At 43.6% G+C, this 27,164-nt stretch overlaps 1 protein-coding gene across 1 annotated transcript in view; it reads right to left on the bottom strand.

Moving 5' to 3' along the window:
* LOC122787760 (breast cancer type 1 susceptibility protein homolog) overlaps window positions 1-25,345 on the bottom strand; it is a gene marked incomplete in the record, with an annotated part of 959,769 nt that extends 934,424 nt beyond the window's left edge. The window contains 1 exon segment of the mRNA XM_044054657.1: window positions 21,863-25,345. Within this exon segment, the coding sequence (XP_043910592.1) occupies window positions 21,863-24,245 (2,383 nt within the window).
* Window positions 25,346-27,164: the final 1,819 nt, after the last annotated feature.

Raw genomic sequence — 27,164 nt, 5'->3', positions numbered from 1 at the left:
AGAGAATCAGGATTAAGTGAAGCCTCTGAAAAGACATCTTCCACAACATCCAGAACAGGAGGTATAGCCAAGGGCCTGTGTTGGTAAAAGCAAAATTCCTAAGCCTTTTCCGGAATCAGAGAAGTCCTGACCTTCCCACTTAAAATGTTCCCTCATAGAATGAAGTGTCTCTGAAAAAGAAAAATCCTCTTGAGGAGAAGCAGTAGGAGTGGAATCATCTGCATCAGAATCAGAATAAGGAGAGTACTCCTGCAAGTCTTCAGCCGAAGACTCTGAAACATCCAAGCCTGCTCAAAACCTCCCAATTCTGGCTCCACCCTAGGCCTCTTATCAGGAGGGGCAAAGAACCTCTAATCAGAGTAATCAAATCTTCTGCCATTTTAAGCATGTGCTTCTTAGGCACAGACCCTGCTGAACTAGGAGTGACACCAACAGAAGCTAACTGGCCTGCCTCTGGAGAAGAAACAGAAGAGGGCCTAACCACCCTAGGAAGGGAGGGGAGTACAGTAACCTGAGAAGCCCCTTCAGCCTGACCTGCCTCCAGAGAGGCCACATCCTGCAAAATCAAAGTCTCCCCTGAGACTCCAAAGAAGTCTCCGGAACCAACTGAAGCCTCTAAAGAACCGGTGTCCGGACGGACGACTCATCTTGCCTGGGTTTAACTGTTTTGTCTTTGCGCTTCGAAGAAGCCGGAGAATCCGCATATTATACACAATCTAACCTTAAATAGTGCGCTTATTGAACCTCGCACAAAAGCGACACCCAACAACGTCGTGCTCAGGCCCCAAACAAGGAATGCACAAAGAATGATAATCCCTATGCGTATCTGTTTCCCACAAGAAATACAGTTATTCACTTTTTCTGACATCCGAATACACTGAGGCAAGAAAAACAAAATATTCCCAACGGGTACTTAGCCAACTTGGATTCGGTCTGAAAACCGAACTCGAAAAATTTCAGAGCGCCACGGCACTTTGCGCTGCTTCTGCATCGACAAAGACTGAGGCTATGACGTCGGTCATGCGCTTTTGTACCCTGACGTTCTGATGTCAGTTTAAAGCGCCTTGACCGACGTCAGCCTAATACTTTGGTATTCGGGCCGACCGAGGACAGCGGACTACCCATATGTAAGGACTGCAGCAATGTGAGATGAAGAACATCCTCTAAAAACAAAGGGCATAGGTGCTAGTTAATTTTAAGCAAATAAATACATTTTTAACTTTTATACAAATGATTGAGGTTCAAAACTTTGCGACCACCTAACTGGTGAGCTACTCCAAATATCACGTAAGAGTAGCCAATAACAAGAGTCCTACAGTAAAGTAAATGAGCCACATCACAAGTTTCAGTTTAACTTAAGATCCTCAAAAACAGCAAGAAACACAAAAAATGTTAGTCACACCTGATAATTCCTAGTTAGCAGTGTGAAGTTAATTGCCCTGGTGCTACAAGAATGCTATAACTTGAAAACAGCAGCTGTGCTTAGCTCAGTAGGTCTAAACCCAGGTGAAACAAAGGCAATATACAAAGAACAGTTAATACAGCAAGAATCCAAAAAGCTTAATGCCTCCACAGCTCAGCACAATAAAGCACTCCCATGCAAGTAAAATAGAAGTTATGTATTCACCATAACATTCCATGTTTGTTGTCCATGATCTCACCTTCATTCTTGCTGTTTGGGTTCAGAACAGAGCATCTGTTCAGACTCAGCCGCATACTAAAGCTTGATAGCTTTCACTGGCTCAAGTCTGCAACCTATCCCAAAATGCCTAGCAACTGTTACCCAGATCTCATTTTAGAAACTAATCACTAGACTATGCCAACCAGTACAATAACTGTAACAGATACACTGCCCATAATTTGAAAGGCATGAAGGGAATTTAGAGCCAATGTTTGCAATTTCCTCTCAATCCTCCAGGAAGGGGAAGGAGGGGTGGGATGCAAGAATGGAGCCGAGATCATGGACAACAAACATGAAATGCTATGGCGAGTATATAACTTCTTTATGTTATGTTGTCCTATCTCACCTTAATTCTTGCTGGTTGGGACAGCATCCCCAGCACCTTCTTTCTCAGGTGGCTCAAGGGAATAAACTCTTAAGTACAGTTGTCTACATTTACCATAAATGTAGATGTTAGAGTGCATTCACTGTTGCAGTCATCACCTGTGGGTTATCCCTGCTGTGGTAGCCCTTGGCCAGCCCAAATACCAGAGTCAATATTTTTCTGCATCCGCTGCTGTCACTTATTGACTGACATCAGGTCATCAGTGCTATAAAGCAAGGCAGCTGACACCATTACATCAGTTTTTCTTGCCCTAACCAGTCAGAAGCACCAGGAAATATGGTAAAGTGGTCCTAGTGCCTAAAAGCCACTGTGAGAAGCTTATGTCTCCCTAAGGAAAGAGGATATAAGGGGGAAGGAGGGAGGGAAGCCAGGACTGCAACAGTGAATATACTCAAACATCTACATTTATGGTTAAGTGTACACAACTGTACTATGTTCTTTGTGTTTCACTGTCATTACCTGTGTGAGGATTCCCAAAGCTGAGGAGAGGGGTGGTAGGATTAATAAGAGACCTAGGCCTGGGTCAGCTTGCCCTGCAAAAGTGCATTAGCAAACCCTGCCCTAGCCTTAGAGAAAAGAGGTAATGCTTTGTAAAGGTATGGCCAGAAGTCCAGGTGGCAGCTTCCAAGATGTCCCTGGTGTGAACTCCTCTGAGGAATGGTGTGTAAGTGGAGGCTGCCTGAGTGGAATGGGTACAAATAGACTTAGGGGGTGGTTTCCCATGTAATCTGTAGCAGAAATGGATGCAGTGTGATATCCATTCGGAAATGGTTTGCTTGGAAATGGGCTTCCCCTCTGCCCCTGGGGCAAAGCTGACAAGAAGTTGGCCGGTTTTCTTGAAGGCTTTAGTACAGTCTAGGTAGTATCTGAGCTGTCTTGTACACTTCTAGTGAATGCAGAATTCATTCCCCCTTGTTTTGAGGGTTAGAGAAGAAAGTGGGTAGATGTATGGCCTGGTTGAGAGTCACATTAGATACCACACCTTGGGCATAAAGGAGGGGTTAGTCCTTAGGGAGACCCTCTCTGCATGGAAAATGATGAAGGGCTCAATGGCCATCAATGCCTGAAGTTCTGAAACCCTACTGGCTGAGGTGATAGCTAGTAGGAAAGCAGTCTTCCAGGAGAGGTATTTCAGTTCTGCTGAAGCAGCAGGTTCGAAGGGTGGTAAGATTAGTTTTTTCAAAACATAATTCAGGTCCCAAGCTGGTGTGGGTGGCCTTCTGGGAGGTCTGATATTAGAAGCCCCTCTGAGGAATTGTTTAATCAAAGGATGTGAGAAAAGGGGCAGGTCTGTATCTAAATGAGCTGAAATGGCTGAGACGCAGATTTTAAAAGAAGAGAAGGAGAGGCCACTATTGAGTAACTCCATTAGATAGTCCAGGATAAGAGGGATGGAAGGTTGTGAGGAACCGTCCCCTCTGGACTGGCTCCAAAGCAGAATCTTTTCCATTTCCCTGCATAAGATTTTCTGGTGTTCGGCCTTCTGGCCTCTATGATAATGTCTAGGAACTGTTTGCTTAACAGGGGCCCTTTTTTTGCTTCAAGAGTATAAGCCATGCTGACAGTTTGAGTCTGCAAGTCCAGGTGCAGCATTTCCCCCCACCTGAGTCAAGAGGTCTGAGATCAGGGGAAGCTGCCTCTGGGAGGCTGTGATGTCAGGCTGTGCAGTAAGGGGTACCAATGCTGCCAGGGCCAATCTGGAGCAATGAGGATGGCCTTTGGTCTCTCCTCCCTCATCTTGATCAGCACCTTGGGAATAAGAGGCAGAGGTGGGAATGCGTACACAAAGACGGAATTCCAGGGGAAGGTCAAGGCATCCACCTTCCACGCTAGGCGGTGATACTCCCTGGCACAACATTTTTCTAACTGGTGGTTGAGGTGCGAAGCAGAGAGCTCCACCTCTGGAGTTACCCACTCCTGAATGACTTGCAAAAAGATTTTTCTGTGGAGCTGACATTCGTGGAGGTCCAGAACGGTTCTGCGCAAGTGGTCTGCCAAGGAGTTGTTGATCCCTGGTAGGTATTGGGCTGTTAGGTGTAATCCCATGGAGGAGGCTGTCAGTCAGAGGTTCGTGGCTAGCCTGCACAGAAGGTAAGATTGGGTCCCACCGTTTGTTGGTGTATCACATTACAGTGGTGTTGTCTGTTTTGAAAAGGAGAACCCCTGGCCTTAGATGGCATTTGAAGGATATCAGAGCCTTTTGTACTGCCATCATTTCCTTCTGGTTGATGTCTAAGGCAAGGTGCTGGGCATTTCAAAGGCCCTGGATGCACCTGCTTGCTAGGTGAGCACCTCCAATCAATGTCTCAGGCATCGGTGGTGATGATCTGCCTGGTAGGGCAGAAGATGAAGGAAAGGCCCTTGTTCTTGGCACAGGCCCCTGCCCACCAGAGAAACTTGGCCATTACATAGGGGATCAGAGGGAGAGAGGTCTCTAGAGGCTGACAATGCTAACACCAAAGGTTCTTTAGATACCACTGAAGTTTTCTCATGTGAAGCCTAGCCAGAGGAATTAGAAGGATGCAAGATGCCATGTACCCCAAGGCTAGCAGGAACTTCCCCGCTGTAAGGTGACTTCTTGAAGCCAGCTGGGTACAGTAGAGAGGCAGGAAGCTCTGCTTTTCTGGGGTAGGAAAGCCACTTAGGATACTGTGTCCAGCAGTGATCTCAGGAAAATGATCCTCCTGGAGGGTGTTTACTTGGATTTCTTTTCGTTGACTGGGAACCCTAAGGAAGTTAGAATGATTTTGACAAAGAGGAGGTCCTGGAGCAGCTTTTCTTTGCACTCTGCCTGAATGAGGCAGTCATCCAGATAAAAGTAAATCTGAATATTTCTCTGTTTGCAAAATGCCATGGCCGGGACTAAGCATTTGGTGACTACCCTGGGAGCAGTAGATAAGCCAAAGGGTAGTGCAAAGAACTGAAAGTGTTGTGAGCCTGCTCTGAAGTGCAGGAATTTCCTGCAGGATTCCCTTATGGGGATGTGGAGGTAGGCATCTTTTAGGTCTAGGGTCACTAACCAGGCATTTTTTGTCAGCAAAGGCAACAGCTGCTGTAAAGTTAGCATTTTGAATTTGGGGACCACCAGTGAGGTGTTCAGAATGGATAGATCCAGGATGGGACACCAAGTGCCATCTCTTCTGGGAACAAGGAATAGTCTGGAATAAAAGCCTTTGCCTGTTTGATCTGCGGGAACAGGATCTACTGCCCCCGGGATATCAGAGATTGGACTTGTTTCAATGCCTCTGCCCACTGATTTGGAGGCAAGTCTGGGTACCCTCTTAGAATTGGGAGTTCGCTGAAAGAGAATTTGTATCCCTAAAAAATGATCTTTAAGATCCATAGGTCTTTTGTTACAGAAAGCCAATTTTCTTTGCAAAGAGGGAGCCTTCCTCCTAGCTTTTGGTGAGTGAAAGGAGGGCGGGGGGGGGGGGAGAGTAATTGAGCATTTTTGCTATAAAAGGATGGCTTAGAACTCCCAGCCTTTGGGGCAGAAGTGATCCACTGTTTGGTTCTCTGCTGTCCCTGGGATAGAGGCCTGAGTGGTCTGTCCCTGCGGGGCTTACCTTGCCTCTGTCTACTAGGTGCAGGAAAGGACCAGTGCTTAGAGGGGAAATTCCTGATGAACCTAGGAGGTTGAACCTGAAAGAAATCTTTTACTGTTTGCATAGATTTTGCTTGGTCTTCCATCTTTTTAAGCACCTCTTCTGCTTTTACTGCAAACAAGTGGTCCTTTTCCAAGGACACATCAATTAATTTAGACTTGACAAACAGGGAGAGGTTCTTCCTTCAACTATGCATGTCTCCTTATTAGGAGATCACTGCTGCCCTGTGAGAGGCTTCTAGTGCATCATATCCACAGTGCAAAGAGTGTTTGACCACTTGAGAAGCAGAATGCAATAAATCTGCTAACTCTTTCAAATTGGCACAGTCAGGAAAGGTAGAAATCTTTTGCTTTAATAGCTCCAAAGTGTGTTGTTGACATTTTACCAGTCAAGTGCTCTGATAGCTAAGGTTGCAGAGGTGTATACTTTTTTTTACCCCATCTGTCTGGATTCTTTGGCAGAAGGAACAGGATTCTTTGCAGAACTAGCCTTTGCTCCTTTAGGTCCCTGTGTAATGACCTCCAGGTCTGCAACAGGATTTTTGTACAGGTATTTGTGAGAATCCGACACTCTTAATATTCGTCAGGTTTACTGGGAGCAGGTGGGAGGGCATCAGAGGCTAAGCTGGGCTCATGGAAAACATCATCCATCACTTCTAAGATAGGAGGGATGGCCAGGGGTCTGTGCTGGGGCAGGTCTAGAAACTCTCTTAGTCTTTTCTTAGACTGAGGGAAGTCTTGAGATTCCCAGTGGAAATGTTCCCTGAGGGTGTGAAGGGTTTCCTCAAAGGGAAGGTCTTCTGGTGAGGAGGCAGAAGGAATGGATTTCCTCTGCATCTGAATCTTCATAAGCAGTAAGAGGCAGCTGTTCCTCTTCAAAATTTGAATAATCAAAATTCCTCAGCACCCTGCTCTGTCATTATTTCAGAAGGGTGTCTTTTCCTTTTAGAAGCTGTGGCCCGACTACCCCGATAAGGGGGATAAGATCCTCCGCCATCTTAAGCATTTGGGCTTGGAGTGGTGGAGCAGGAGTAAGATGGTGACTAGAGACAGATCTTCTAGGAGTGGCCTGGCTTCTAGGCCTAAGAGTATCCACCAGTGTGAGAGAAGCGGTAGTCAGATGTGAGGATGTCGGTTTTTGTCTAGAATCAGTAGTGCGAAAGGCCTCCTCGGAAGCTGGTGCCTGCATCGTGGCTCCAGACCTAACTGAGACAGAGACTACCAAAGGCTTGTAAGACAAAGAAGATTTTGGCAGCATACCAGACTCAAAGGATCTCGGTAGAGGCCTGCGTAGATATCGTATTGGGCATCAAAGGCTGCGAAAGCACCTCACTGAATTCCGGAGAACTGATGACCTGCTTACCGGTAGTGTCGTTGGAAGGCTTAGCCTTGTGTGGTCTGCCTCTATCTTTATCTCTACGATTTTTCGGAATGTCTACAGATTGCTGGGTGATGGATGCCATTTCGGAATGCGAAGACGGAAGACGAAAATACCAGTCTACAATAAGAGCTCCACGATGAATGGTTCACGCTTTAAAAAGGGCACAGAACCGGCAACGGGGGACGTCGTGGTCTGGGCCTAAAACAAGTGACACAGTATGAATGGAAGTCTTGGTGTGGGATTCGTTTTCCACAGGTGAGACTTTTTTGGGCATCAGTTAGTGCAAGAAAAAAGGATCCCCAATGGGGTACTTAGCTTTAGACATTTTCAGATGTAATTCAAGCTCTGGTAGCGACCAACTGGCACACTTGTGAACTGCTTTTGCTAAGGGCTCCATGGCAAGAAAGACTGATGTAATGGTGTTGGCTGCCTTGCTTTATAGCATCAATGACCTGACATCATTCAACAAGTGACAGCAGCCGACGTGGAAAAACACTGACTCTGTTATTCGAGCCGGCCGAGGGCTACCACAGCACGGATAACCCGCAGGTGCTGACTGCAACAGTGAAACATGAAGATCATCAGTGGAACCAAAGGATGCCCTGTTCAGGGAGGCCACATCTACTTTGTAATGAGTGATAAAGGTATGAGGGTTAACCCATGTAGCTGGAGCACAAATTGAATCCAAAGGGAGTCTAGCTTGAAAGGCAGTAAAAGTGGACATAGCTCTAGTTGAATATCCTCTAATTTTCCCTGGCAGCTGTTTATTCTGAGAGTTATAGACATAAGTGATGGTATCTGTAAGCCAGTCTGATAAGGTGAGTTTTGAAATTGAAGTACCTTTTCTATTTTCTGAAAATGAAACAGTCAGATTTTCTAAATTATTTGGTCCTATGTAAGTTAAAGTGTAGCTGTCTATGTACGTCCAGTTGGTGAAGCTTGTATTCTGCCTTGTTGCCATGATTAGGGAAAAATACGGGTAAACTGGATAGACTGACTTAAATTGGCCTCAGAACAAACATTTGGCAGAAAGGAAGGATTGGTTCTGAGGGAAACTTATCTTTGTGGAAAATCAGACAGGGAGGACGGATAGACAGAGCTTGCAGCTCTGAAACCCTCCTAGTGGAGGTGATGGCTGTTAAGAAGATTTTCTTCCAAGATAAAAACTTCAGTGAACAAGAGGAGGCTGGTTCGAAGGAGGAAGAGTTAAGGACGATAGCACCAAATTGAGGTCCCAAGGAGGTGGTGCTTCCCTTAAGGGAGGTCTTAAAAGGAATGTACCCCTGAGAAAGGCTTTGCATAATCTATGGGACATTATATTGGATCCCATGTCTCCTACATGGTACTTAGATATGGGGGCCAGTTGTACTCGTATTGTGGCTGCAGCTGCACTTTAACAGTTTCTGTTAAAAATTCCAGGATTGCAGATACAGGGGCTGTAAAGGGGTCTATATGTTTTTTGTCAGCCCAATAAGAAAACCTCTTCCCTTTGCTTTCAGAACGTCTCCTAACTGTATTCTTGTGTGAAGAAACCAGAATGTGTTGTACTGCTGGTGATAATTCTGGAAGCCTGGCCAAGACTGGAAGTGGAGTAACCAAGCTGTCAGCTTGAGGCTTTGGAGAGAGGGGTGGAGCATTCCTGACTGATGAGTCAGAAGATCTGGCACTGGATCCAGGATCCAAGGCTCCTCCTGAAGATGGGGCCATAGAAAGGGGAACAATATCTGACAAGGCCAGTAAGGAGCAATAAGAATTAGCCTGCGACTCAACGATCTGGCTTTCTGGTGAACTTTGGGAATTAATGGAAATGGGGGAAAAGCATAAAGAAGTCTCGGGGGCTAATCGTAAGTGCATCCCTTGGTGACTCCCTAAAGGGGGAATTAGAGCAAAGTAGCTGCTGCATTTGGAGTTGATGGGCATGGCAAAGTGGTCGCAGCAAGGCTGGCCCCACTTGAGAAAAAATTGGTTTGCAATTTCCTGATTTAGGGACCACTCATGAGGGATTTCCCCGGGATGTGCGTTGCAGTCAGAAAACACTGAGAAGAAATTGCCCACTGCCATACTCTGAGCCTCTACAGAGGGGGTAGGATCCGTTTTCCACTTGTTTGTTCATGCACCACACCACGGCCATATTGTCTCTTTGTATTGCAATAGTACCTATTGGAAGAGAACTCTGGAATGCTTGTAACGCCAGAAGCACCGCCCTCATCTCTAGGACATTGATGTGCAAGTGGTACTTGTGTTCTTGTCAAATCCCTTGGACAGTCTGTCTCAGATAATGCCCCCCCCCCCCATCTCGGAAGCATCCTTGGTCACTGTAGTTACAGGCTGGGGTGAGCAAATGGTCTGCCTATCATTACCCAAGTGGACTGAAGCCACCATTGCAGGTCTGTCTTGCAGGTGCTCGCAATAAAAATTATGTGCGACATGGGCAACTCCTGCATGGACCACTGAGCGAAAGGTAGCCACTGTAATATTCTCATTTGCAGATGAGCCAGTGGGACTAATGCTATTGCAGCTGCCACTGAACCCAGAACCATGAGGACAAATTTTGCCTGCACTTTTTTCTTCATGAGCAATAGTGACACGATGGTGTAGCGGTTGAACTCTTTCGTGAGGCAGTTTTGCCACCATGTCTTTTGGGTTTAATTCTGCCCCTATAAAGGTAATATTCTGTGATGGCAACAAGGCAGATTTTTCTAAATTTATAGTAATGCCCAGCTCTGTGCAGAGATGAATGGTGGTGTCTCTTGTCCTGGTTAGTAGATGCTCGGTGGTGGCTGTCAGGAGCTAGTCATCTGAGTATGGAAACACCCAGAATCCTTGACTCCTCAGGTGAGCCGTAACTACTGCCATGCATTTAGTAAACACTCTGGGGGCTGTAACTACTGCCATGCATTTAGTAAACACTCTGGGGGCTGTAGTGAGACTGAAGGGCAGAGCTCTGAATTGGTAATGACTGGCTCCCAGCCAGAAGTGTAAATATCTTCTGGATCGCCTGTCCATCTTTATATGGTAGTATGCATCTTGAAGATCTATGGGGCACATCCAACTGTCTTGTCCCAGAAAAGGGAGTATAGATTCCAGTGTTACCATCCGTAACTTCATTTTCTTCACTGACTTGTTCAGTCTGCTGAGATCCAATTTTGGTCTCCAGTCCCCTGTCTTTTTTGGAACTAAAAAAAACCTTGAGTAAATTCTTGATCCGATTTGGTCTACAAGGACTTCTTGGAAGACTCTTCTTTCTAGCAACCTTTGACTTTCTAGGGTTGCTTGATCCCTTTGACCGGGTGGTATTGTCTAGGAGACTTTGATGGAAGGGGTGGAAGGGAGAAAGGAATGTTGTACCCCTTGGATATGATGGACTGTACACATTTATTTTGAGTCATGTCTAGCCAGGCTTTTGGGTACAGTGATAATCTCCCCCCGACTGCCTCCAGAGGTGGATAGGCAGGCCCTTCTTTCAGGAGTGCTGGAAAAGTCTACCCGAGAATGTGTCTCTGTCACCCTGATTCTGCGGACCCCCTCTGCGTGAGGACATCTTTCGTTATTTCCCCCTCTGCCCCAGGGGAAAATGCACCACGAGTGTCCGGCAAGGCTCCTTTGGATTTCCGGAGCCACATTTTTCTGCCCATCTGACCTTTGGGATACGGTCTAGTACGGATGGAGAAATGTACCCCCACGGCATACAGAGTCTTGTCATCCTGCTCTTTCCTGGTGAGAGTCTCCTTCACTTTTGGCCCGAACAAGGATGAGCCATCAAACAGGGCTTCAATAAAGGAAGACTTGAAGGGTTCAGCAAACTCACAAAGACGCATCCAGGAATATCCTCTCAGAGCTATTCCTGTGACTGCTGCCCTGCTCGCTCCATCGGCCGCATAAGAAATGAGGTGCATGGAGGAGTTGGTTATAGAGTTTAAGGTCACAAGCTGAGAGCTTATCTCGTAAGGTATTCCACCCCCCCAGCTGTAGCACCTTGTAGAGCATCTCCTAGCTCCTTGTTGAGATCCCTCTGAAGACGAGTAAAATGGGATAATTCAGCAACCTAAGGGTAAAGGCCACTGAAGAGAACATACGCTTCCCATATCTGCCCATCGTTCGAGACTCCTTATTCGGCGGACAGATGCAGAAGATTCAGCTAATTTCTTCTTGGTGGCTGCCGCCACCAACATAGCATCTACTGGGACACCTTTGGTCTTCCGGGGCTGTAATGAATTTGTTGGACTTCCTCGGAACATGCTCCACAGACTCTGGAAAGACCCACACCTTTCGAATCACTACACCCAGGAGCTTGTCAAAAGGCGGAGACACCCAATAGGTGGAGGGTTGAGAACCAAATGCCTCCAGGTATACAGACTCATCATCAGAAGGGGAAAGGGTATTCCAGCCAGCTCTCTGTTTCAGGATCTCTAAGATGTCTGAAAAGGAGACATCCTCAGAGGGTAACCGTGGGGACCTTTCTGAATCCTCTAAGTCTGTATCAGATGTGACAGACAAAGGGGAGTCTGTGTGTTTCCTCTTACATGTTCTCTTCTGAGGGACCTCCTTGGGGAGATGTTCCAGGGAGGTTTCGTAAGAGAGGGTTTCGCCCACTGGGGCATCCCGGGGCACTGGTTCTCTACACTGGGGCCAGAGGAATGGTGTAGAGGTTGACACTGGCCCTTTGGGGGGAAGAGTAACTAATACAGAGGGTGGAGCAGTTTCAGAGGAAAGTAGGCTCATCACCTTGAAGGCACCATGATCCTGGGCCAAGACAGCCTCCAGCACCGATGAACCAGGAGATCTCCCCCCACGCCAATGAGAATGGGTCCGAGGCTGATGTGGGTGCCAAACTCACCTGCGCCAAAGCCCCAAGTGGGAGAGTAGGATCCGACAATGGTCCGGTTCGACTCTCCCCCCCAGAACCGACAAGTGAATCTTGGGCCCCCAGACCCCTCGATGTACGACCACATCGAAGTGGTCGGAGCAGAGATCGGCACTGACACTCTGGGAATGGATGTCGGGTCCGATGGTTCCAACACTAGGACTTCCAGACATTTTGGCTCGGAACTTGACTGAGTCAGAGGAGGAACCGAAGGTAAAGAAGCTACTGGAGTCCACTCCACGACCGGCTGGGCTGGTGAGAATTTCTGCCAGGGCCAGTGTACGAAGGAACCTTCTAACCACCCACTCCACATCATCCAAAAGGCTCCTGGATAACAGAGAAGAATGGGAGGACTTGTGGCCACCTGCCACCAATTGCAGTAAAGGAGACTGACACCAAATGGATAGGATCCAAGGATGGTGACCTGCTCCTTTTTCGACTACTAGACAGTTCCGAAACTGCAAGTGGAACTGACGTAGACTTTTCCTTTTTGGAACTGACAGGTTTCGGATCAGAAGAACTCAATTTTTCAAGTCTCTTTGACCGGTTGGAAGCTGGAGCCGAAGACATTTTGGGCAATTTATCTGAAGGTTTGGAGGCCTGAGTCCCTTCAACAGCCAAAACAAAAAGCCCCTTTAAACAAACCCCAAAGAATTAGCTTGTTTTTCCGTTTCTGCAGGACGCTTCAACTAAACGCATGGCAAATAGAACAGGAATCCTGCAGGTGGACGGCACCGAAGCAATACACACACCTAGTGTGTGCATCAGTGATTGACATCTTTTGTGTGTAAGAATCACACTTCGTAAAACCGGACTGTTTAGTCTCTTTAGACATCCTGTCACTATCAGCCAAAGTTCACAACCAGCAGTGAAAGACACCAAGTTAGTAAAAATTTCACTGAAGTGCAAGCAACCACACTAGACTAGCAAGACTGCAAAAACAACTACTCTATAAAGAGAAACAAGATTTTTTTTTTTCCCTGAAGAGTGGTAAGAGGGGAAAGAAACCTAGAGGAGGGTCTCTAACTTAAATGAAGCACTCCACTAACCTGAGCAGATGACTCTAATTTAAACGGCGAAAGGAAGAAAGGGGAAGCCCTCTAACTAAAAATGGGGTAAGGAGAGAAAAAAGGAATCCTCTAACTTAAATGGATTCCTAAAAAGGTGGCAGCGCTAGATAGAGGCCTAAGAGAGAAACAACGGCCCACACAAAGTCAAAAACAAAGAGCGGAAAGGACCTTTACTAAAAACAAAGAACACTCAAGATATAGCAATATAAAGAAGTTACCCTGCTACTTAATTATTAGTCAACAACCACAGAAAAAGTTAAGAGCCAGCGAAAAAGCAATCCCGAAGCTACAAGCAGCAAACAAGATCTGAGCAACTGTCACTAGACATCTTGGTATAGATTGTAGCCTCGAGCCAGTGAAAGCTCTTGAGCTTTAGTATGTGGCCAAGTCGGAACAGATGCTCGGTTCCAAACCCAACCAGCAAGAATGAAGGCGAGATATGACAACATAGCATCTCCTTATATACTAGCAAACACCTATCTAAAGGAGAAAATGCCAGTCAGTAACAATAGAAAAACAGCCAAATACATAGAAAAACTCAGGACAATAAACAGTCAGTTCAGGCAAGCAAATGTGAAAATGCTTCTTCAGTCACTACGAGCAATAACCAAAAGCACCATTTTCAAGATCAGCAGCAGTCAACCCCAAGTGAATCTTCTACTGTCTCATCCAAACTCAAAAGATATGAGGACAGACAAAATCCAGTTACTGTAGCAGGTCTTAACCAGGGTGAAAAATGTTTAATATACAAACAAGATCCAGTTAGAACATGAGGACTCCAACAAATTCAGTTCACCACAGCTCAGCACTATAAAGCCATGAACAGCTGCACAAAATTCCAAGGCAGAAGCAGTACACATCGCCTTGTGTCATGCATCCAAGCATTGCTCAATATAATGCCATATGGTGGCAGACTTTCTTGACATTCATGGGCTACAGTAGTTACAAGTGAAGTATTTACTTAACTGTGGCCCAGAAAAAAGACCCTTTACTTACACACATCTATGTAAACTTGAACGGCGCAGTGGTGCAGCGGTTAGCATTGTCGCCTCACAGCAAGATGTTCTCCAGTACGATTCTTGGCTGGTGTGCCTTCTGTGCAGAGTCTGTATGTCCTCCCTGTGCTCGTGTGGGTTTCCCCTGGGTGCTCTAGTTTCCTCCCACATTCCAAAGACATATGTCTGGAACATTACTTCCGGGCCTCCACTGAAAATGGGCTCTGTCCCGGTCAGACTTTCCCAGTAAATAAATGTTAATAAATAAACAAACTTATAAATCCTTTGTACCAATGCCACTGTGTCCAGGTCATTTGCTGAAAAGGGTCCCTGGTGCAGTCCATCCACCTGGTTAAGTAAGGAAACAGTAAGACCTAAATACACTTCTGCTTTTCTTGTCCCCAGTAAACATATGGAATAAAATCAAAATGCTTAACATGTAAACTAATTCTTTAAACAAAACTTCCGCAGCAAATGGATGAAGTCACCCTCTCAGTTCACCCACTTTAAAAAGAAACCACTAACTAATTAATGACACATATGACCACCTTTTTTGTTAATCAGTTTCCAACAAAAATCAGAATCTTCACAAAATTCTCCTTCAGACAAATCAGACTTGGGTATTTTGTCAAGTGCCTTTTGAGGTTGTGGACTGTACTTCAGCAAGGTCCAATAAAGTTTTCCTGGAAACAAAAAGTACAGCTGTGTACACTTACCATAAATGTAGATGTTCACTGTTGCAGTCCTAACTGATGGGTTATCTGGCTCCTGGTAGCCCTCGATCGGCCAGAATAACAAAGGCAAGTAAATATGACATTGGCTGTCGTTGGTTCTAAAGACGTCAGGATGTCCGATACAAAAGGAAGCGGCTGACGTCACTTCCTCAGTCTTTCTTGCCATAATGGTCAGAAGCCCCCAGAAAACATGGCTTTAACCAAAAGCAACTTTGGCAAATATCAAATTTAGCCTGTACCTTAAGAAAAGAGAAGAAGAGAGGACCAAAAAGGGGGAAAGAGGGAGGGAAACAAGGACTGCAACAGTGAATACACTCGAACATCTACATTTATGGTAAGTGTACACAACTGTACTATGTTCATCGTGTTTCACTGTTGCAGTCCTAACCAATGGGTTGATTACCAAAGCCCAGAGAAAAGGAAGGAGAAACCAACAGAATCAAGGATTGGAGAGAAGGCCCTGCAGAACAGCAGTGGCAAACCCTGCCCTGGCTCTAGAAAACAAAGGCAAATTAGAATGCTTTGTGAAAGTGTGACCAGAAGACCATGTGGCAGCCTCAAAAATGTCTTTAGTAGGGTCACCCCTTAAAAAGGCTGCAGAAGTGGAAGCTGCTCTTGTGGAGTGGGTCCTAACCCCTTGAGGAGGAACATTGCCATCAAAGAAATAAAGTAATACAATGTGCAATCCATTTAGAAATGGTTTGGAAATAGTTTTGCCCTGAGCTCCAGGGGCAAAACTGACCAATAACTGTGCTGATTTCTGAAGGTCTTTAGTCCTGTCCAGGTAAAACCTGAGCCGTCTGTGCACATCACGAGAATGTAGGATCCTTTCACCTCTATTTTGAGGATTAGGAAAGAAAGTAGGAAGGTGTATGGACTGATTAAGAATCAGGCTAGAAACCACCTTAGGCATAAAGGAGGGGTTGGTTCTCAGAAAGACCCAATCTGCATGGAAAATAAGAAAAGGCTCCACAGCCATCAAAGAAAAAGAAAGACTACCCTGACGCAAATCAGCCAGGTATTCCAAGATCAGAGGAAGGGTAGGCTGAGAAGAAGATTCCCCGCTAGCCTGCATCCAATGAGAGAATCTTTCCTATTTGCCAGAGTAGGACTTCCTAGTGATAGGCCTCCTGGTCTTCCTCAGTACGTCAACCACCTGCTGGGAAAGGGAAGAAGAAAAGGATTGATTCATACAATGAGTCATGCTGACAAATGGAAGATAAGGATGTAGAATGTTTCCCCCTTCCTGAACCAAAAGATCTGGCTTCAGAGGAAGACACCAAGGAGGAAATTGGGAGAGACTGCAAAGCAGTGGATACCAATGCTGTCTGGGCCAGTCTGGAGCTATGAGAATAGTCCTTGGCCTTTCGTCCCTGATCTTCAATAATAGTCTGGGAAGAGGAGGGAAGGCATAAACTGATAGCAGCATCCAGAGCATCCACTCTTCAGGCTTTGCTGTGATGCTGTCTGGTGCAAAAAAAGAGGTAGAAGGTGGTTGTCTGGGCAGCAGAAAAGATCCACCTGATAAGTGCCCCAACGTTGAATGATGCTGTAAAAGACTGCTCTGTTCAGTTGTCACTCGTGAGGATCCAGGGTCTGTCTGCTCAACTGGCCTGCCAAAACATTGATCCTCCCTGGAAGAAACTGAGCTAGGAGATGCAGGCCCAAGGATGCTGCTATGGACCAGAGATTCATGCTCTGCCTGCACAGGGGGTAAAAATGAGTCCCTCCCTGCTTGTTGATGTATCACGACTGTGGTGTGTCTGTTCTGACAAAGAGTTCCAGGAGAAAGAAGATGCTTGAAAGCTAGTAAGGCCTGCTGAACTGCTATCAACTCCTTCAGGTTTATGTGCAGGTGCATCAGTTGGACATTCCAACGTCCCTGTATGCATCTGCCATCCAGGTGAGCTCCCCAGGCGTAGTCCGATACGTCCGTGGTAAGAACTTGAGTGGCAGGGGGTGGGCAAAAAGGCATGCCTTTGTTTTGTAGACAGGCTGTTGCCTACCACAGAAACTCTCTCTGCAGACATGGAAGCAGAGGAATTATCATATCCAGGTCCTGTGTGTGTCGACACCAAAGGTTCTTGAGGTACCATTGCAACTTCCTCATATGCAGTCTTGCATACGGAATCATGAGACTGCAAGAGGCCATGTATCCCAGAGCTTGCAGGCATTTCCTTGCAGGAAGCTGGGACAGGCTTGCCAATTCCTTGAAGCAAACTGAAAGATTTGCCTGCTTCTCTTGGGTGAGATATCATCTGGGTGGCTGTGTTCAGACTCGCTCCCAGGAATGTTACTTCCTTGGATGGCACCATTTTTGATTTTTCCTAGTTGAGAGTGTAACCCAGGGAAAAGAGAAGAGTCTTTACAAATTCTAGATCCTTTAACAGCTGCTCCTGAGAATTTGCTTGAATTAGACAGTCGTCCAAGTACGGATAAATCTGAATTTTCTTCTGCCTGCAAAAAGCAATGACTGGAGCCAGACACTTTGTTAAAACTCTGGGAGCAGTAGATAAGCCAAAGGGCAGCACAGAGAATTGATAATGTTGCTTGCCTACTCTGAAACGAAGGTATTGCCTGCAACTTTCCCTGATAGGGATGTGCAGATAAGCTTCTTTGAGATCCAAAGTTACCAGCCAGGAGTCCTTTTCTAACATTGGCAGCAACTGATGCAGAGTGAGCATTTTGAATTTTGGAATTACCAAGAAAGAGTTCAGAATGGATAGATCTAGGATAGAACGCCAGATGCCTTCTTTTTTTGGAAATAAGAAAAGTCTGGAATAGAAACCGTAGCCTACCTGCTGAGCAGGAATTGATTCTATTGCTCCCAGATGTAACAGAGAAAATTTGCTTTTCTACTTCTGCCCTTTGGTTTTGGAGGAGTGTCTGGGAATCCTTTGGGTACTGGAAAGGTGTGGAAAGAAAACCCGTGTCCTAAGGATACAGTCCCGAGTACGCATTTGTCATCCGTGATGGTGGCTCAGACATTTGCAAAAAAGGCCAACCTTCCCCCCTAAAGGACTCTCCGGGCATGCAAGAACAGGCAGAAGTTGGACAAAGTCATTGAGAATGTTTGGATTGAGATGCAGGCTTAGAACTTCCCGCCTTGGTAGTGGAAGCATGCCAACGCTTAGACCTTTGAGGGGTAGCCACTTACCCTCTAGAAGATTTGTAACCTCTAGTCCTAGAACGGTTCTGTCTGCTGATATCAGGAAACATCCAACGCTTAGAAGGGTAATTCCTGCTAAAGCGAGGAGGTGGAACTTGCAGAAAGTCTAACTGTTTGCTTAGACTTGGTCTTATCCTCCACCTTCTTGAGCACTTCCTCTGCTTTGCTGCCAAAAAGACTGTCCTTATGTAAAAGTACATATAAAAGCTTAGCCTTGACAGGCTCTGGAAGGGGCTGTTCCCTGAGACAGTCATACCTTCTAATAACAGATCCAGTAGCTGTAGCCCTGCAGGAGGCTTCTAGAATGTAAAAACCACAATGTAATGAATGTTTAATGACAAGACTTGCAGAATTCATCAAATCCTGCATATCCTTACTCTCTGCCAAAAGAGGCACACTTGCAATCCTAGACTTAATAGCCTCCAAGGTGTGCTGCTGGTACTTAAGCATATGAAAAAGACAATTAGTAGACCTAATAGCAAGAGTGGCAGAGGTTTAAACTTTTTTACCCCACCTATCTAGGTTCCTAGATTCCCTGTCGGAAAGAACAGGATTTTTGGTAACAGTGGCCTTAACTCCTTTAGGGCCTTGAGAAATAACCTCTGGATCAGCTAACAGATTCCTGAAAAGAAACAAATGAGAATCAGGGACTCTATAGTACCTGTCACAGGTTTGCTGGGAGCAGGAGGAACCAAATTTGGAGTCAAGGAATTTTCCAGAAAAACATCATCAACCACTTCCAACACTGGAGGAATAGCCAGAGGCTTATGCTGAGGGAAATCCAAAAACTCCCTAATCCTTTTCTTAGATTGGGGATAATCCTGACTTTCCCATTTAAAATGCTCCCTGAGAGTATTCAAAGTATCACCAAAAGAGACATCCTCTGGATGAGAAGCAGAAGGAATGGACTCCTCTGCATCTGAATCCTCAAAAGGAGAAAAAAAACCTGAGAAACTTCCTCTTCATCAGCAGAAATGCTAGAAGTATCAGAACCAGAAAAAGACAAAGCCTCAGGAGAGACATCCCTACCCCTTTTAGGAGGAGGAGGCTGTGAACCCCTAATAAGAGTCAAAAGGTCATTAGCCATTTTAACCATTTGGGATTGAGGGAACAAGAGGAAACTGGAGCCTGCTTTTTCACAGGCTTACGACTGGAAGATTTACCTACAAGTCTGAAGGACTCGGAAGGCCTGGCAACCACCAAAGTCACAGCAGAGGTCGTCGGTATGAGTTTGCTGCCTGAACTAAGAACGGAGGCCTCAGACACCGGAGCCAGCTTAGCGGCTACGGATCCAGCTAAAGAGGTGACAGGCGGAAGGGTCAAAAGACAAAATGGAAGCCTGAGGCCTAGGGGACTTGAATGGTCACAACTGAGGCCTGCGGTTGAAAATCCATGGGTTGCAGGGGATACACAAAGGCGCCTCACTGCCTACCGCAGGGCTGACAACCAACTTATCATCCGATGACTTGACTCTCTGAAGCCTGTCGTGATCCTTATCCTTATGCTTCTTAGGGATAACTGAAGCCTGAAGACCAGCAGACGCCATACTGACAAAATTAGGCCAAACTCCAAAATTTTTTGCTAAATGTTTAGCTCAACAACAAATAGTATGCGGATGGAAGCACAGAGATCATAATTAGGAATGTCGTGGTCAAGGCCTAAACAAATACAATAGGAATGAAAATCTCTATGGGGAATCTGCTTTCCACAGGTAAGACAATTATTAACATTTTCTGACATTCATTAAGACAAGAAAAGAGGATCCCCAACAGGGTACTTAGCTGTAGTTGACTTCAACTTTGCAGTTGGAAACCAAAAAGGTAAACTGCCAACTGGCACTCGTGCAAGAAGTGCTTCTGCTTCGGGCTCCGCAGCAAGGAACACTGAGGAAGTGACGTTGACTGCCTCCTTTTGTATCTGTCATCCTGACGTACTTTACAACCGACAACAGCCGATGTCATATTTACTTACCTTTGGTATTCTGGCCGATCGAGGGCTACCGGGAGCTGGATAACCCCATTGGTTAGGATTGCAACAGTGAAACACGATGAACATCAGGAATTTAAAGAATAAAACAAATGCCCTCTTTCAAAACTTAATAAAGTTGGCAAAAGGGACCAAGGTAACTTGTTGAAAACGTTTTTATCAGATTTGTCCTTCAAACCTCGTCTACACTTCCATTAAATGTTCAACTTTTTAAATTTCCTTTCTCTAACACCACTTGAGCAGGCATCTGGGGCTGCCCAGACCATTTCTTACTTTCTGAATTAAACCAGAAGCTTTACCTTATCTGGTTGTGCTCATAATTTACTGTACACTAATCTTTTAAACTAAAAATTAACAATCTTTTCAGCAAGTATCTCTTTAAACGTGTGTTATTTTTCTACATAATTTACAAGGTTTACTTTTCTATAAAAGTGTTAATCGTCTCTAAGCATTTTTGACCTTTTTGTTACAACAGTACACATTAACTCGGTACTGTCGAGTAAGAATTTAAGATTAAAACTCAATGCCAAGAAATGCATTACAGTGCCTTTTGGGAAAATGGCCACCCACGCTAATTATTCCCACTGAAAATATATCTAAGAGTTGACCCGGTAAGTCAGGGATCTGGGAACAAATGTAGGCAATAATATGGCATTTGACCAACATGGCCAAGCTAGTAAGAAAATCCTTCTATGTCACCCATCTTATAAATAAGTACATGGCATAGAGGTCTAAGGATGTCATAGTGACACACAGTGACACTGTATTTGGTCCTTACCAGACCCATTATTGAGTATAATGCACCCTTCAACATGTACTTAGACCAGACATATGTATCAGATGGAGCACCCAAAAAGGTTCCTTACCAGGAGAATCCAAGCTATAGACGCATTGTCCTATATCGATCACCTTAAAGCCCTATCTTTATACAGTCTCCTATAGGTTACTGACAGGCAAGCTATGCAAAGCATACAATTCATCCTCGGATCCATCTCTGATGGAACTTTTGCACATCTGCAAAATGAACAGCATCAGAACCACAAGATTCAAGGACTTGCATTTTGCTTGCGACATAAACAGGACAGGATGGCAAAACAGATATGTCTCTCAGAGGATCCCTATGCTCAGGAACAGCCTCCTCCATCCATGTAAAGCAGAGTCCATCTTTAACCCTGTTTAAGCATAACCTTGACCAATGGATAAGAAATCAGAAATTCACCCCAGGTCTGGCCCCCCACATCTCTGATAGACAAAGGCATACAGTAACTATGCCTAAACTAACATACATAGAAGCCAGCATACCCTGTTCTAATACACACCCATGATGCATAGGGACATTAACTGGGTTGGGTTGGTTTGTGCAGCTAGGCTTATAAAGGCCCTGGTGCTAATTAGCCTAGTACATACCTATATTTATAAACATTCCTTTGACAACGCTAATAACCTGAATGTCTGAAAAGTACAATTGTGAAAGATTCTACCATAACAGTAGATGTCCTTTTCACTGATGAAGTATTCATCACGTGGGATTCTGGTGAGAACACTCTGTTGACAGAGGGGTCTTTGCCTTTCTTGCCCTATTTCTCTTATCTTTCCTCCTGGATGTACATGTTCTTTGTTTCTCCTGCCATTATTCTAGTTCTCCTAGGTCACTTCATTTTTGACTATTGAGCAAGTATACGTCACCTTTATGCCCTATACTTGCACAGGGAACACAGACTTGACGTACAGCACTAGGAAGATGCAAAGCCTTTGCTATACTGGGCCAGACTTCGTAAGCTATCCTTGGCAGGAGATCCCACATGTGATGAATACTGTAACACTGACACCCCAGGACATCTGCTTGGTAAATTTTGCAATAACCATCACCTAACAGCAGGATGACAGGTCAAAAAAAGTACAACACTTAAATGAGACTGCCTCAAAGATGACTAAAACTTTGTAACTTACACTAATTTGCAGCTAAAAAGATACTTAGGATGATGAGGTTTACCTTTATCAGTATCTCTGTTTGCCCCTTCACTGTGGTTAGCAGGCACTTCATATTTCTTGGGGAATTCTTCCTCCATTTTGTGTTCACATATTCCGTTTGGTTTTTGATTTTGACTTTCTTGAGCAATGATTTTTATACTGCACACTGTTTGCTCCTGCTTATCATATGTAGACAATGTTCCCTCCATATGGGGTTTGGGGAAAGCCTCTTCATATCCAGGTGAAAACAAATCAACAGAATGTTCAGAACACTGGCTTGAAGTAATTTCTCTATCCAAATCACTGTTCGTAGACAATTCTTTCAGAGCTTCAGTAGTATTTTCAGTTGATCTTTTGCTTTTTGAGTTACTAGAGAACACTACTTGAAAACATGGAAGTTCGTCATCACTTGAATTTGATTCAGAAGAGTCCAGCTTTTGCGCTGACCGTTTTCTATACTGGATCATACTCTGTGATGCACTACTGGAAACATCACCCTCTCGTAAACATTCTGTGCTTTTACAGAACAATATATTCTTACCTTCTGATATCATTTCACTACTGTTACTCCTCTTGCCAGTATTATCACTTTGCTGTTCCTCATTCAACTGGAAATCTTTCATTAAACTGCAACTGGGGGATGTAGAAGAGTCCTGAGAACAGTTTGTGCCACTGAGTTTAACTGTTGAAGTAAGACTGTCAGGTGTTAAAGGAATAAAAGATTTGGAAGTCTGTCTTTTGCCATCAGTGTCTTCTAATAAATACTCTTCTGTTGTTCCATTTATGACAGCATTCAGACCTGTATTTTTAGCATCTGGCAATATTTCTTTACTACCAAAGCATGTACCAACTTGAAGAATGCCATTTTGTTTCAATGACTCGTTATGTTTGGATTTGTGAAGTTCACACTCAGCACTTGCCTGATAAATACTTGCTTGGTTTATTTGACTAGTTACAGAAAATAACGGCATTGATTCAGGCAGGGAATTCACTGGCAATCCTGCTTCTTGATTATCACAGATTCTCTTTAATGATCCGGGCATATTTATCACCTCACAGTTAGCTTTCGGTACCTGATGTTGTTCAGAAACTCCTTCAGAAACACTATCACTTGTGGAGCTGTCCTGACTCAAGCTGTAATTTACAAGAACAACAGATGAATTGATCTTAAAACGTTTCTGTTTTTGTTTTTCACTATCTTCTGAACATTTAGTCTTTTTTCTTTCTGATACTGGTGAAATCTGCTGGACTACCAGTGGCAAACCACATACACTATCAGCCATACACTTCTCTTCAAAGGGAATTTCATTACAGCTTATATTTGTATCATCAGAGTGCACCTGTAAAGATTCACTATTCACAGCTCCATTTGCAGCATTTTCCTCAATTTTCTGTACCTGACAATTTGTTGAGTTTTCATTGTTCAAACCAATTGAGTGACAGTTTTCAAATTTGTTACTGCTACACACTACCATCTCTCCTTCAAAAATTTCTGATTTACTGTTTTCTGGATTACAAGATTTTTGCAGCATAGATTCTTGAACAGAAAAACTTGGTATTGGGCTATGGTGTAATATAAATGACTTTCTTTTTGAGATCCGAAATGACTGCAACAAATGCTCTGTGTCAACTTCACTGTCTTCATTTTCTGCAGTTGCATCTTTAACCATGGAAGCTCTCTTTTCATCACAATTCCCTTGGGCAACATCTTCTGACTTTTCTATACACATAGTATGGGAAAGGCTTTCTTGTTGTACATGATCTGAACTGACAAAACTGCTTATCACTACAGTCTCATGGTTACTTTGAGAAGAGTGCTGTACAACAGCATGTTCCTGCAGCACATTGCAAGAATTATTATAAGCCTGGTGCTTAAGAGTGAAGTTTTCTTCTGAATTGTCAGCAAACATATTGCTTGAAAGGCTAAACATGGTACGAGGAAGCTCCAAGCCACTGTGATTCATCTTAGACAGAGTTTCTATCTCAGTATGAATAGTTATCTGTTCATTCTTACAAGATGGTTCTAATGATTCGAAGTCTATTACTTTTTCATGCTCATTTTCTCTGACACTGAAAGCCTTTTCAGAATGCTCAAAACTAACATGCGGCAGTATATTCAGTCCAGTAACACTTCTTGAATATGTTCTCTCACTTTCAGTCAAAACAGAGCACTTCCTACTCTGCCTTGTTTTCTTAAGCTCAACTGTTTCTACCGTTTGCTCCTCAGTAGTTAAATAACTATGTACCTGCTCTACTGTCACAACAGAATGGCTCATTATTGGACTGCCAGATACTTCTGCTTGATGTAGATCCTCAAGGTCCTTTTCAGCAACCAGATGAAGAGACATTTTTGGGGAACATTTCCTAATCACTTTGCTTTTCTGTTTGTCAGACTCCTGTTCCATAACCACCACTATGTTTTGTGCAGAATAATCAAAATCTACTGCTGCACTTGATGTGCCTTCATTCCCAGTAACATTACTAAGTAAGTTTTCATTTGTGATATCACCTGTTTTGCAGTTGAAATCTTTATCTGTTCCAACATCACAGCCAGCTTCAATATTTTTTATAACTAATGGATTAACAGATTCAGCATCATTTACTACAGGTTGATCATTAATCCTTTTGTTACAATCTCTTTTAATGAAGTCTTCTGGTTGTAAACCAGAAGATCTTTTCCTTTTTTTCTTAGTATCTGTTCTATCTACTTTGGTATTTTCAGTTGTTTTAGCAACTGAAACATCACTTCTGTTTTCAGATGTAAAATTTAAGTTCAGTTGACCAGATTGCTTCTTTTCTCTCTTATATGTTTTCCCAAATATTTTTTCCTGTACAGTACAATTACTCAGCTTCTCTGATGATCTGTTATGTTCACTTTGTTCACCAGTGTCATGAAATTGACAAATTCCAGTCACATCCGGAACCCAGGGTATTGCAACTGATACTTCTTCATAATTTGCATCCTGTCCTAAAGTAATACTTTTCTGCTGTGAACTGGCTTCATCACCAGAAGTCTGTAATCCATCAGCAGATCTAGAAAGCCACTCACTGACTTTTTCAATGCTTCTTCTTAAGCGAGTCTTGGAAACATCTACAGACTCATTATCACAAGGTTTGAGGGATGCTTGTAACTCCTGATTAGTACTTTCTTTCTGATTTTCACTGCCCAAATCTTCATTTCTCTTATCTTTATCACATTTATGCTGTGCATCTTCTAACTTGTATGCTACCCAATCCCTGATTGCCTCTTTGCTACTTTTGGAAATAAAAACTTTTTCAATGTCTTGGTTTGCATCAGTGACAGAGTATGATATTTCTGTGCCAGACGATTTTTCATTAAAAACAATTTTACTTGATGTGTTTAAGTCTGGATGTAGACTGCCAGAGCAGATGTGGCTTCCATCAGAAATGAAACAGTCTGTTTTTACTTCAGAGTTCAATCCAAAAGAGCAGTCTTCCTTTCCTTCTTGCCCAGAATCCTCTTCAAAGTACTCATCATTGGCTACAAAAGAACAAAGACAAAGCAGTCAGCTTATGAGTCCCCTAGGCTCAATGGTACAGCATCTTAGATGTTTCGACTGAAAAAAAGTTTAGTCTAAAAAGACAGAGTGAGACAAAAGTTTTCCATTTCTGACATAAGAAAGGGCAATATCAGAAATGGCTTGCAAAAACTGAAATATATTAAACTCCAATTTCTTAGTACAAAACGTTCATGGGAAGGTCACAGATATGCAAAGATTTCTCAACCTACTCATTTTATTTATAGTTTAGACTGAAAAATTAGCAGTTTTTTCATTAAATTAAATCTGTATAAAGTGTGGTGCACAAGGATAATCGTACAATTTTAAAGCATAACTATTAAAATAGCTCTGGAAAAAAGTTATATAAAGCTCTACTTTGACAAAAATCAATATGAAGCATATTTACACATATAATGCATAAAAAATCAAAATACAAACATTGCCAAAATATTCTGCAACAGTACTCCATTATGTAAGCTGCTTTACTTGCCATGAACCTTTAAATAAGCTGTTTTATACGTACCTCACAATCAGTTGTAACATGCTTCTTAAAACAGGTGAGCTGAAAACATGACAACTTTTGTCAAGAAGCACAAGTGGCCAGCCTTGTGGCATATAGATTTCGGCCCCGACCACAAAGCATGCAACTTAAATTTAAACATGCAACCAAGGTGCTAGAAGACCAGCTAGGGAGAGACGGGAGTGGGCACTAGACATCATATCTACCATCCCAAAGAAAGATACCAGTGGAGTTCTATCACAAGACCTCAATCTGATGAAGGCCTAGGAGTGTTAGTCCAACAAACAGTGTATACACACACACTACAGCTTGAGTTTCTGGTACATAAAAGAGAACATTCACATTAGGACCAGCATTCCAATCACTTTATAGACCAAAATGCGGCAGCTGTTAGGAACATCCACAAAGGAAGCCTATTCAGCAGATGATTTTTGTGATCCTTGCTTTATCATTGGCCTGATACAATGAGGCTCATGAAAACAGATGAGACAATGAAGACAGAAGCCTGATAGTTATAAGAGAAAGGGGATAAAGAGGAGCAAAGAAGTTATTTAATTAAAAAAAAATTATATATATATATATATATATATATATATATACACACACAAGAAGTGAGGGGACACACATCAACACAATAAAACAGCACAGTATTCCAACAGATTTTTTTCATTTGCGGTCATTTGGGGACAGTAATAATGACTTCAACCCCTTACCTACACATTCTACAGCATTATCACTTTGTAAAGACAACCTATGTCAGCAGTCAGAAATAAGCCACAGATCACACTAACATACCATTGCAGGCAACATTTCGCCTCAGTTCTGTCCCAATAAACCAGCAAAGTAAAACACTGGGAAAAATAAATCCAACATTCTAAAGTCCTGTTCTTGAATAATTCCCAAGGCACCTTGTATTTATGATGTGTAGATGCCATCTCACAGGGAGAAAGGATGGTTAATGTTGTACTGAGAAGTTTTTACCAAGCCATTCTGTCTTTGCTGCTGTTACCCATATTTGCAAATCAAGTATGAATTACTTCTAACATGCTATTAGCTGAAAAACTGAGCCTTAATATATGAAGTCTACCAATCAAGGTGAGTGTAGTTATATGCTAAAACAGTAACAAGTTCCTCAAATAAAAGATGGAAATTTCTTTACACCTAGTGCTGATCATTTACATGCTTAAGACAAAGCTATTTTAAAAAAATAACCTTTGAAAACATTAAAATGTTGGTGATAATGAAGAACACTGGGCCACATCAGTGTTTTTGCAAAGCTCTCA

Source organism: Protopterus annectens, chromosome 13.part0 (genome assembly GCF_019279795.1).
Source record: "Protopterus annectens isolate FY-2018-M chromosome 13.part0, PAN1.0, whole genome shotgun sequence".
In the NCBI taxonomy this organism is placed as follows: Eukaryota; Metazoa; Chordata; order Ceratodontiformes; family Protopteridae; genus Protopterus; species Protopterus annectens.
The sequence above is the reverse complement of the archived record's forward strand: the minus strand, read 5'-3'. Positions and strand labels throughout refer to the sequence as shown.